Source organism: Oryctolagus cuniculus, chromosome 14, assembly GCF_964237555.1.
Source record: "Oryctolagus cuniculus chromosome 14, mOryCun1.1, whole genome shotgun sequence".
Classification (NCBI taxonomy): domain Eukaryota; kingdom Metazoa; phylum Chordata; class Mammalia; order Lagomorpha; family Leporidae; genus Oryctolagus; species Oryctolagus cuniculus.
Window position 1 is genome coordinate 3106780 of NC_091445.1, and position 12015 is coordinate 3118794.

General features: G+C 47.7%; 1 protein-coding gene across 3 annotated transcripts in view; it reads right to left on the bottom strand.

The window, feature by feature from the left end:
• Positions 1 to 771: 771 nt before the first annotated feature.
• Positions 772 to 12015, bottom strand: part of HOMER1 (homer scaffold protein 1) — a 157501-nt gene continuing 146257 nt past the window's right edge. For all 3 annotated transcript variants that reach the window (XR_011381839.1, XM_051854078.2, XM_017344541.3), the window contains 4 exons: positions 11502 to 11658; positions 8974 to 9084; positions 8330 to 8410; positions 772 to 3787 (listed from right to left, as the gene is read on the bottom strand). Coding sequence is in view for 2 of the 3 variants with exons in the window: in XM_051854078.2 (XP_051710038.1) it covers positions 3599 to 3787; positions 8330 to 8410; positions 8974 to 9084; positions 11502 to 11658 (538 nt within the window). In the remaining variant the exon portion in view is untranslated. The remainder of the gene's footprint in view (positions 3788 to 8329; positions 8411 to 8973; positions 9085 to 11501; positions 11659 to 12015) is intronic.

Sequence of the window (12015 nt, forward strand, 5' to 3'; positions counted from 1 at the left end):
AGGGCGCCGGATTCTGTCCCGGTTGCCCCTCTTCCAGGCCAGCTCTCTGCTGTGCCAGGGAGTGCAGTGGAGGATGGCCCAGGTGCTTGGGCCCTGCACCCCATGGGAGACCAGGAGAAGCACCTGGCTCCTGGCTCCTGCCATCGGATCAACGCGGTGCGCCGGCCACAGCGCGCCGGCCGCGGCGGCCATTGGAGGGTGAACCAACGGCAAAGGAAGACCTTTCTCTCTGTCTCTCTCTCTCTCACTGTCCACTCTGCCTGTCAAAAAAAAAAAAAAAAAAAAATTTCATGTAAACTGACCACATGAATGATGAAAGAACAAAGCTATATATTCAGGAGAAAACAACGCAATGGAGACGGTTTCACAGAGTCTCAGAATCTGAAGATCACTTGACACTGAGCGAACGCAGATCCCGGCCCGCGCCCCCCACTCCCGCTGCCCGCTGCCCGCCCCAGAGCTCACAGAGAATCGAGAGCAGCCGAGCGTGCCTTCCAGCGGTCAACACAACCACGGACGAGGGAGGCGCACACGGTCAAGGGCACACGGAGCAGGGCAGCGCGAGGTGGCTGCCGTGACTCACTCTGAGTCTCCCTGTGGTTCCACCTGGAAACAAACAAGAGACAAAGCAGCCACAGCTAAGCTCAGCTCCCCAGCAGACTGACGGTGCCGCCGGGGTCTTCGACAGGCCGCGGGATACGACTGTGAGTTCTTAGTCTGCAAAAAGAACCAGGGGAGAGGAGAATAAAAACCAACTTTCCAGGCGGGAAATACTTAGAAAGCCTTTTATGTCAAAGTCAGGATTTCACAGCACACTAATGGAAAATCCAGTAGCACCTGTAAGGTTTAAGTCACTGCTGCCATCACTTAAATGCTGTTAAGTGTCTGCAAAAGACTGAAGAAACAAAAGGATAAAGTACATTCTCCAGAGAACAGGTGTATTTCAAAATAAAAACTGTATTTTTTGCCAGTTTTTGCTCTGTACAAGAATCAACTGTTGTCGTAACTCATACACAGTGGGATCAACACTGGCTCTCCTCCTGCACAGCACAGTCCACAGGCTCAGGCTACAGTCCCCAACATCATTTTCTGAGAAATACATTACCGCATTTGGATCGAAACAGAGATACATCAGATAATACCAGTCTCTGGGAAAAGTCAGATTTTAATATGCAAATGTTTATTTATATAATACAGAAATGGGAAAACTACAGTAGGCACACGAGCTAATGATGACTGGCAGGTGATGGTCTCTAAGTAGCCCTCTACAAGGACTGGCTGTGAGAGTCCTCCCGAGAAGGTTTCTCTATCTGTGCGCTTGTGTCCACCTCATCCCATACACTGACCGTGGCTACTGACAATCTGGGAATTGAAAGGTACAGCCCTCAAGAAAGTGTTAAGTCACTAAAAAACAAAACAAAGCAAAAAAAATTAGGCTCTACTGGACACGGAAAACACTCACAAAAGTTCAATTTCAAATTTTATATCAGTAGGAAAATATTAAAAATAATTTTCTGTATATACATATGGGTATATGTATATATTGAATTACTCATGTCTCACATCATCAATATAAGCCAAGTGGAGACATTCTGGTAAGTTATTTTTCCCATTAAATGACTACTATGTCAAAATTTAAAAATATTTTCTTAAATCATTAAAATACTTCACTTACCATTTCAACAGCTTACACTGCTTTTTAAAATGTTTTAGCTGTGCATCACTAAACTCCCTGATCCCCATGTAAATGAAAACCTATTAATCCTTGTTACTCAGCAACTCATAGATAGAATCACATCTACTGCAAACTTCTACCAAATGGATAGATTTATTACCTGATTTATCTCAGCTCTAAGCATGTATACCTAAATTATTCTCACTACAACAAACAGGTGAGGAAAACAGCCTAAAATAGAGAGAGGTAATATGACGCTATGGCACACGTACTATATGGTGATTAAGTGTCTGATAGAAACATTTCAGAGACACCTGAAAACTCACTTTAGAAACTAACTTTAGAAACAAACCATTTATTTTTCACTCTAATATAAATTAATATGTATGTAGTTACTTACATACACATACATATAAAACAAAATTGTCTAGTGTTCAGTAGCTGTTTATGAGTGAAAAAATGGTTACAAACTGAGTAAGTAGCTTCAATTTGAGTTGACAGTTCAGTCACCTTGGGATACAGACAGACGTCGGTGCATCACAGACTCCGTGGAGTCAGATACTCAAGCACACACTTTGCGCGAGAACCTCCTCCACGCGACGGGCACTGTACAGCCAGACATGTGCTCCGGTGCAGTCCCGCTCCATAGCAGACCAGACAGCACTTGGCTCACTTTTAAAATAGCTTCATGAAATAAATATCATATAAAGAAATGCATGTTTGCTAAAAGTCTTTTAAAATCACATCAAAACAACATTAAAACCTGCTCACTGAGAAGGGCCTACTGAATGTCATTCCTGACTGGAAGTGCCTGGTGACCAGTTCAGACCCGTGTCTGGCAAAGTCTGCGTGATGACGCCAGCGCCAGCGGCCGCGATCCCAGCTCAGTCAGTCTTCTCTGGTTGGCTGATGTGGGTGAGTCCCCTTTAAAACAGCAATACACCTTAAAATTATCTATAGTAAACAGTTCCCCAGCAACCATTAGTATTCGTAAATTGAAATGCATTGATCATTCAGAAAAGATTTCTTGCAAAATATATAAATAAATGTTAACTGCATATTCTGTAAATATACTTAACGTTAATTGACCAGGCCGTCAAGGACGGGCTGTCCTATTTCAGAAGTGTGTGTCAAATTTATTAGAAATTTAAAAAGAAAAATTTCTGAGGGACTCAGCTGCCTTCGTTAGTTGGCTTTAAAATATGTAATAAAATGGGAGACAGTATCTGCTGAAACGCATGGATCAATGTGGAAAAGTAACCTGTTCACAGACAAGGTTAGAGGACACCAAGGTACAGAGTAGTCACCGCAGTGAGGCGTCTTCCGTACAAAAGGGAAGAGCTCATACCCCCAGGTAGAGTGTGTTCAATGAGAGACGCAGCTCTCTCTCACTCCTGGCAAGAATTAACTGGTAATGGCACTGCTTCGCAGCAGCGCAAAAATATCCTGAGAAATTATTCAGATTACAACAAAAGACAGGGCTTTTCCTCACTTAATTTTTGCACAAAACACAGCTCTAGATATCGTAAATAAATTAATTTAAAAAGCAGATCATCTTCACTGTGTTGAACACAAAAAGGGCATGTGACCCAGACGTTGTTAGTGCTCCCATTGGCTAATCTCAGAAAAAAAGATGGCATCAAGTGTCTATTGATAACGTTCTAGCTAACTATGGCCAATAATATACATGGAGGTAATTTGTAGTTCAAGTGTTTCCTTTCTTGCGTTTTCCCCCAACTAGCCACAAGCTGGATTCTAAAATTTACACTGAAATATACAATTCCAATGTCCAAAAGCCCCTCCTCCTGGGGAGTGACACTCAGTGTTTTTGTGCAATCTTGATGCGGAGCCCGAGCAGTCCCGCGGAGAAGGACGGCGCCCGGTCCGCCGGCGGCACGCGGCACGCGGCGCCCGGGCCTGCCCTTAGCTGCACTCCAGCAGCTTGGCCAGGCTGTCGCGGAGCTCCGAGAGCTCGAAGATCTTCCCGTCCAGGATCTCGAGGAGCGTCTTCAGGTTATTGCGAAACGCTTCCTGCTCGTTCTGACTCCTCTCCAGGCGCTGCTCCAAGTCAGAGAGCTGTCCCTCCAGGTCTTTGTTCCGAATTTCCACTTCCTTTAGAGACAAGAATGTTGATATACACGTCAATACGGCAGTCAGAAAACCCAGCTCTCGGGGATTACCAAGTTGCCAGTCAGGATGAGCCTCTGCCCCTCCATCTAACACACTGAAAGGAGACACCACATCTGGTGAGTGCACTGTTCACACATCTTTGCGTCCACGCCGCACACCGACACACGTGAACACCCTCTGGGCACTGCCATGTCTTCTTCACTGCTGCTCACCCACTCTCCTTGTTTCCACCTGCTTTTCCTAACACACAGCTGAGAGCAAGCTCAGTGAGACAGGCAGCGGGAAGCCGAGAGACGCACTTTCTTCCTTGCTGACAACCCTGAAGAGACTGAGAAAGGACAGCACCACCTGCGCGGCACCGCCGGAGGTTCTGACTGAACCAGTCTGCGTTCTGCCTCAGAGAGAGAGCACAGCTCAACTGCTAAGACTGCACGGAAGACAGTGAGGATGCTACACGGGAGACAAGCATGAAGGTGACCCCCAACACCCTCACACCAGGGACAGCGCCCGCACCGCAACACCCTCACCAGGGACAAAGCAGCACCCAACACCCTCACACCAGGGACAGCACCCACACCGCAACACCCTCACCAGGGACAAAGCAGCACCCAACACCCATCACACCAGGGACAGCACCCACACCGCAACACCCTCACCAGGGACAAAGCAATACCCAACACCCATCACACCAGGGACCAAGCTACACCCAACATGCCACACCAGTGATAAAGCAACACCCAACACCCTCACACCAGGGACAAAGCAACACCCAACACCCTCACACCAGGGACAAAGCAACACCCAACACCCATCACACCAGGGGCAAAGCAACACCCAACACCCTCACACCAGGGACAATGCCAATACCACAACACCCATCACACCAGGGACAAAGCAACACCCAACACCCTCACACCAGGGACAAAGCAACACCCAGCATGCCACACCACCAGGGATAAAGCAACACCCAACACCCATCACACCAGGGATAAAGCAAACACCCAATACCCTCACAACAGGGACAATGCCAATACCATAACACCTATCACACCAGGGACAAAGCCACACCCAACACCCTCACACCAGGGACAAAGCAACACCCAACACCCATCACACCAGGGACCAAGCAACACCCAACACCCATCACACCAGTGACAAAATCAACACCCAACACCCTACACACCAGGGACAAAGCAACACCCAACACTCACAGTGTTCCACAAACTCATCAAAAAGCTGACACTTCTAACAAACCCAGGGAAGAAAGAAAGGACAAAGGGAAGAAAAAGTTCATGACAACAAGAAATGTTTAGAAATTGATAAATACTTCAAAACAGTTAGTAGAGACAATTTTGAGTGTTCTCAAAACTAATAATGATAAATTTTTGAGTTTATGGACAGGCCAACTACTCTGATAAGATCTTTACATTTATTCAAATATCACACTGCACTCTATAAATCTATACAATTATTACACATTAAAAATAAAAATTTTAAAAGACTAGCACAAAAACTTAACATAGTAAAATCTGAGAAATTGAAAAATTATTTTAAAAATACTGCCTTTAAAAATGTTTCTAGGCTGGCGCCGCCATAGCTCAATAGGCTAATCCTCTGCCTGTGGCGCCGGCACACAGGGTTCTAGTCCCGGTCGGGGTACCGGATTCTGTCCCGGTTGCCCCTCTTCCAGGCCAGCTCTCTGCTGTGACCAGGGAGTGCAGTGGAGGATGGCCCAGGTGCTTGGGCCTTGCACCTCATGGGAGACCAGGAGAAGCACCTGGCTCCTGGCTTCGGATCAGTGCGGTGCGCTGGCCGCAGCGGCCTTTGAGGGGTGAACCAATGGCAAAAGGAAGACCTTTCTCTGTCTCTCCCTCTCAAAAAAAAAAAAAAAAAAAAAAAAAAAAAGAATCCCTTCCTTAAAAAAATGTTTCTAGAGGCCAGTGCTGTGGCACAGTGATAAAGCCTCTGCTTGCAGCACCGGCATTCCATATGGGCGCCGGTTCGAGTCCCATCTGCTCCTCTTCCAATCCAGCTCCCTGCTGACGGCCTGGGAAGGCAGTGGAAGATGGCCCAAGTGCTTGGGCCCCTGCACCCACATGGGAGACCCAGAAGACGCTCCTGGCTCCTGGCTTTGGATTGAACCAGCTCTGGCAGTTGTGGCCATTTGGAGAGTGAACCAGCAAATGGAAGACCTCTTTCTCTCTGTCTCTCCCTCTCTATCTGTAACTCTACCTCTCAAATCTTTAAAAAATGTTTCTAGCATTGAAAAATATAACAAAATGAGTCTAAAAATAAAGTGATGCCTATCGAGCTACTGATGCAATTCTGCAGGTGTTGCTGAGCTGTCAGCCGCTTGGGAGACACGTTGCCCGTGAGTGAGCGAGCCTGGAATCGAGTCCCAGCTCTGCTGCTCGTGCAGCTTCCTGCTAATACGACCAGGAGGCAGCAGTGATGGCTCCAGGAATGGGCTCCTGCCACCCACGAGGGGAGCCAGATGGAGTTCCCAGCTCCTCGCACGGGCCTGGCCCAACCACAGCTCTTGGGTCCATTCTGGGAGAGAGTCAGGCTATGGAAGATCTGTGTGTGTGTGTGTGTGTGTGTGTGTGTGGCCTTCTGTTGCTTTGCCTTTCCAAAAAAAATTAAAAAAAAGGAAATTTAAGAAAAATAAAATTGAGAAAAATAGCCGAAAGCCAGCTGTCACACTTAAAACAGTCACACAATGTCTACAGGAACTCTGTGAAGTTTACGGTATCACTGAACAACCAGCTAGTCAGTGCTGAAGGAGATGGTGAAGCAGCCCGAGCACTGGGAGCACACCCCCCAGTCATAACGTGCCAGGCTCACGCGAGGGTGCCGCGGAGCAGCTGCCGGGGCCCGGGCAACACAGCAAGGGATGAGCAGCTCTCCTGACTTGCAGTGGCCAAATCCAACCTCACGGTGTGCACGGAGTCGCAGTTAGCCATGCAGGTTTCTATCAGCTGAGGCTACCTAACAAAACACTTACAAATCCAGATGCCAAATTCATACAGCCTTTGACTGCGATCAAACGGACCAATCCCACTGGAGAACGCAGAGCACGCCCCCCTGCGGACATCGACAGCAAGAACCAGGACAGAATGTGTCCGCCCACCAAAAATACCCAATGTCATTTACCAGCAAACACCCCCTCCGCCAGCCTGCCTGGAAAATGGAAGGCTCTGGGCAGGCGCCGTGGCACAGTAGGTAAAGCATCTGCCTTCAGCACTGGCATCTCACAGGGGCTCCAGTTTGAGTCCCAGCTGCTCCACTTCTGATCCAGCTTCCTGCTAATGGCCCGAGAAAGCAGTCTAAGATGGCCCAAGTGCTTTGGCTCCTGCACCCATGTGGGAGAGCCAGAAGAAGCTCCCAATTCCTGGCTTTGGACTGGCGCAGCTCCTACCGTTGCAGCCATTTGGCACCTGGCTGCAATGACAGTATATCAAAACAACACATTTCGGGGGTTTCTTAGACTTGGTCACTGGATTAAAACTGCCGGTGTACATCTCCCACCGTGAGGCATACAGTGCACAGGGTGGGGCTGCCTGTGAGCCTGCACAGCCAGTGTCTGGACTGGGTTCTGGGTTACAGGACTGAAAGACTCCTGTTACTCAAGGAGCTGAGGCAATATGACAATAAGGGACCGGAAGAAGCTCCTGGCTCCTGGCTTTGGATCGGCCCAGCTCTGGCCATTGTGGCCATTTGGGGAGTAAGTCCGCACATGGAAGATCTGTCTCTCCCACTCTCTCTGTAACTCTGCCTTTCAAATAAAATAAATAAATCTTTTTTTTTTTTAAATCAGGAAGCATATAATAAACATTAGTAAACCTGACTGAAGAAAGAGAGAGAGCGTGAACTTGCACTCTATGAGAGCAGAGTTCCTATACTGAATGAAACCTGCTTCACACAATTTCTTTAAATTCAGGGTATTTCTTATGTCACAAGTAGAAATTTCCATAGGGGCCAGTGTTGTGGCAGTGGGCTAGGCCTCAGCCTGCAGCACTGGCATCCCTTGTGGATGCCGGTTTGTGTCCCAGATGCTCCTGTTCCGACCCAGCTCCCTGCTACAGCCTGGAGAAGCATCGGGAGATGGCCCAAATGCCTGGGCCCCTGCACCCACATGGGAGATGGGGAAGGAGCTCCTGGCTCCTGGCTCTGGTTCAGCTCCAGCCCAGGCAACCATTTGGGGGTGAACCAGCAGGTGGAAGACATCTGTCTGTCTCTCCCTCTCTAACTCTGCCTCCCAAATATGTAAGATCTTATGAAAAAAAGAAGTTTCCATAATAACTGACTAAAGATAATGTGTACATGGCCACCTATGATGATTATAAACAACCACAAGGCGTGACCAAGTGAATGATAAGAACCCAAGAAGCAGGCGTGCATCTAAAGTCCCGGAAGAGGAAAACAGCAGCGGCGTCCTCCAGAATGGAGTCTCGGGAAGGTCGCAGCTACGTCAAAGACGGCCACGCCCCTGCACAAGCGTGTGTGCGGTGCCGCCCGCCTCACCTGCAGCTTCTGAGTCAGAGAGTCCCGCTGCTCCTGCAGTTCTCTGGCATTATCAATTTCTTGTTTCAATCTCTCTATTTCCTAGAAAAGGTAGAGCAAAGCCTTTCAGGACAACATCAAAACCGCATCAAGCAAAGGCAAGGCCTGATTTTTCCCTGAAATCATTGCCGCCGTTCTTAGAGGATTCAGAAGCCGCTCTTCGGTGCTGACTTGTCAAGGACAGGTGTGCCGCTAGACACAATGATCCCAGGCAACAAGTCCCACCGGGGCTGTCACCGGGCGCTGCCTAGAAACCAGGGCTGCTTCAAGCTGTGTGGATACAGACAATTCTTTCGTAGCGTATTAAAGCTTTTGACTGGAAACCAGAGCACCCACTTGTAAAATTCGTTTGCCCCGTCATGGTTTTCTGTTAATTCCATGAATGTGAGTGACCCTCACACAGCAGGCAACCGCCAGCGTCGCAGTCTGCCTGCCTCATTCCAGCGCACAGCAGAACTGGGGTGGGGGTGGCAGGGGAGACCGGAACGAGTTTAAAAAGCCCACAGTCTCGGTTTATTCCGCAGACTGCCTTTAAGTGTTACATAGGTCCTAAGATTCGACAGAGTATGTTAGCTGGATGACAGATGGACTGACGTAGCAGATACCTCTTCCTTCACTTTCAGCGTCTCCTCCAGCTCCTGGATCGTCTGGTTTAACTCCGTCTTGTGGGTGTGCACGGCGTTGGCCTGGCTGCTGACACACTCAAGCTCAGTAACCTGAACAGGAGTGAGAACACAGGGCACATAAATGGCAATTTCAGAGAGCTCCCTGCGGAAGACATAATAAGCCTTGGTAACTAAGTAACTTTGAGCCCATATATGAAAATTAATTTTGAAAAATACTCAGAATGACTAGGTTCTTCAAAGATATTAATTTAGAACAAGGGAAACGAAGACCAGTAATTCTTTACATGCTGGTCATAGAAAGACCAGGAAAACTTCAGTGATGAACAAGTAGAGATTCTGATTAAAGCCTTCTTTAAAAATTTCTCCAGAAAATGTTCAATATCACGGCCATCTGCCCTCGTCTGCAGACTCCAGATTAAATACGGGTTCTGAAAACTGGTCCCACACGAGTGAGAAGTTTTTCAAATACGTTTTCCAAAATGTAAGACAATCTGGAAGAAAATATATACTTAAAATACAACTTAGATCACCTGATACTGCCGTGACTTACAGGAACAGTGCCTCTTCCAGGGACATAACAGTCCTTTAATCAGTAAGAATTCACTAAGGCCCAGAGAACAATGTAACTTTTACCTGTTTTATAACATTTTGATATTTTTTGAGAACAGAGAGGGGCAGTGTCCTTGAAAGTTATACCAGGCAGCGTTAATGCAGACAGAAGACACACACACACACACACACACACACACACTCACACACTCACAGCTCTTTATCCATGCTCTCGATTTTGGTTGACTTTAACACAGTCCATTCTGGACTACTAAGAAATCAGCAAATCCCTCCACCTTGTATTTTTCAGTGTATTGTTCTCTCCTAAAACCTCCTTGTCTACCTCTCCGGCGTCTGCTTCCTTCCTACTTATGCACTGATGAGCTTGTGCAGACCCCTTTCCAGCTGGCCTGGGCCCGAGGCCGCACTCATGCTCCTCCTGTTCTTACCTGTTCCACAAACTGCCAACACAGTCCTCCTTCACTGGGAGGCTTTCTCCACTCAAAACCTTCAAGGGTTCATTGTTCTGGTTTTCTGTTTTTGGACAACATCAAATCTAACTTCTAGGTCTGCACACATTATCCCAACCACCTTAACCATCCTCACTGCCCAGGACGCCCAGTGTGTATTTCCAACAAGGCAGGCAAGTCGCCTTGTTCCTGGAAAACTGTTCATGTCTACACTGCAAAGCTTCAAGTATACACCACTCTCCCTTCTTCCCCACAGCTGACTTTTTAGACGCAGGGTGGAACCACATTTGCTCAGACTTCTAACTCTCCCTTGCCGTTCTACTTCATTTCCCCCATACTTCCCAGTCACCCTGGTCTGTTATACTCCTCAAGCCGTACTTTGTTACTAAGCCCATTCCTTATTGTCTACGGGATTCACTTCCTTTTCAAAAAGGAAATGAGTGGTACTGGCTTTCCTGTGGGGTCAGTGTATTTCTAGGCTTTGAATGAAAAAACTCTTCGTAGGGGATTGTTTAGACTCCGATGTTCATGGTACTGGCTATTTCTGATTTTCTTCCAACTTTTATATAAATGAGGTTCTACCCACACTTCCAAACTGCTCCTTCTTTAAAAAACAATAAAATCATAAACGTTTTTAACTATCTCGAGGCTGGTCCTGCGGTGTAGTGGGCTAAGCCTTTGTCTGCAGCGCCCAGATCCCATATGGGCACTAGTTCGTGTCCCAGCTGCTCCACTTCCAATCCGGCGCTCTGCTGTGGCCTGGGAAAGCAGTAGAAGATGGCCCAAGTGCTTGGGCCCCTGCACCCGTGTGGGAGACCCAGAAGAAGCTCCTGGCTCCTGGCTTTGGATCGGCCCTGTTCTAGCCACTGCGGTCATCTGCAGAGTGAACCAGCAGATGGAAGACGTTTCTCTCTGCCTCTGACTCTGCCTCTCAAATAAATAAATAAATCTTTTTTTTTTTTAACAAAAAAAGTTTTTAACTGTCTCACTGTAATTGCAATTCACGGAGTCAGTACAATATGTAACGTTTAGTGTCTCAGTTCATTTTCTCAGGACTGACTTGCCTATGAGGGTCTTCTAAAGTGTCATGGAAAATATGTGCTATGAAAAAAACCACGCATGTATCTCAAAAATCTTTTGCATCAAAATAGACTTATTTTTTAACTGCCCCCCCACCAAACTCTCTGAAGTCCCCTGGTATTACTCTGTAACAGGTGAGAATACTAAGCTGAGAGAGGGAAATGACTTACACAGATCACACAGTCAATGGGTGCTACAAATGGAACTTGTGATCATGTCTTCTGACGTCCAATGACTTCATGGAACTATGGAGAATGTTTCTCCTAACCACACTCACGGAAGGGAACCCATGAACTCCTCTAGGCCCTGGTGGTCAGTGGGCAGCTCCAGAGGGCCCTCTGCTGGATCTACCTTGACACTGCCTCTCCTCTGGGAGCCCCAGGGTCCTGGGACCCAGCCCCGGCTTACCCGCTTGTGCAGGCGTTCTGCCTCCTCCTGATAGGCCGCGAGCTGCTGCTTCCACTGCTTCACGTTGGCCGTGGACTCCAACAGGGCCGCGGTCAGCTTGGCATTGTTTCCTTTGAGGGTAGCCAGTTCAGCCTCCCAGTGTTTGCTGATCGCTGAACTAAAATACAGAGAAAAGGTTCCCCATTACACTGAATCCTGCAGTACTAGTCCTATCACAGGGTCTATAATCTAAGAATTTTTTTTGAGGAAAACTCCAAAATACAAAAAACAACAAATGTTTTTCCTGGCAGGAGTAACGTGGAAAGGTTCTGACCTCCAACAGGGCAGACACGTGGATCTGCTCATTTTCTCTGAGAGTTAAAGTGGCGTCCTCAGAGGGATCAGTGCTGGGACGCAGCAGCTAAAGCCGTCACCTGCAGTGCCAGCATCCCATGTGGGCGCCAGTTCAAGTCCGGGCTGCTCCATTTCTGATCCAGCTCCCTGCTAATGGACCCGGGAAAGCAGTAAGGATGGC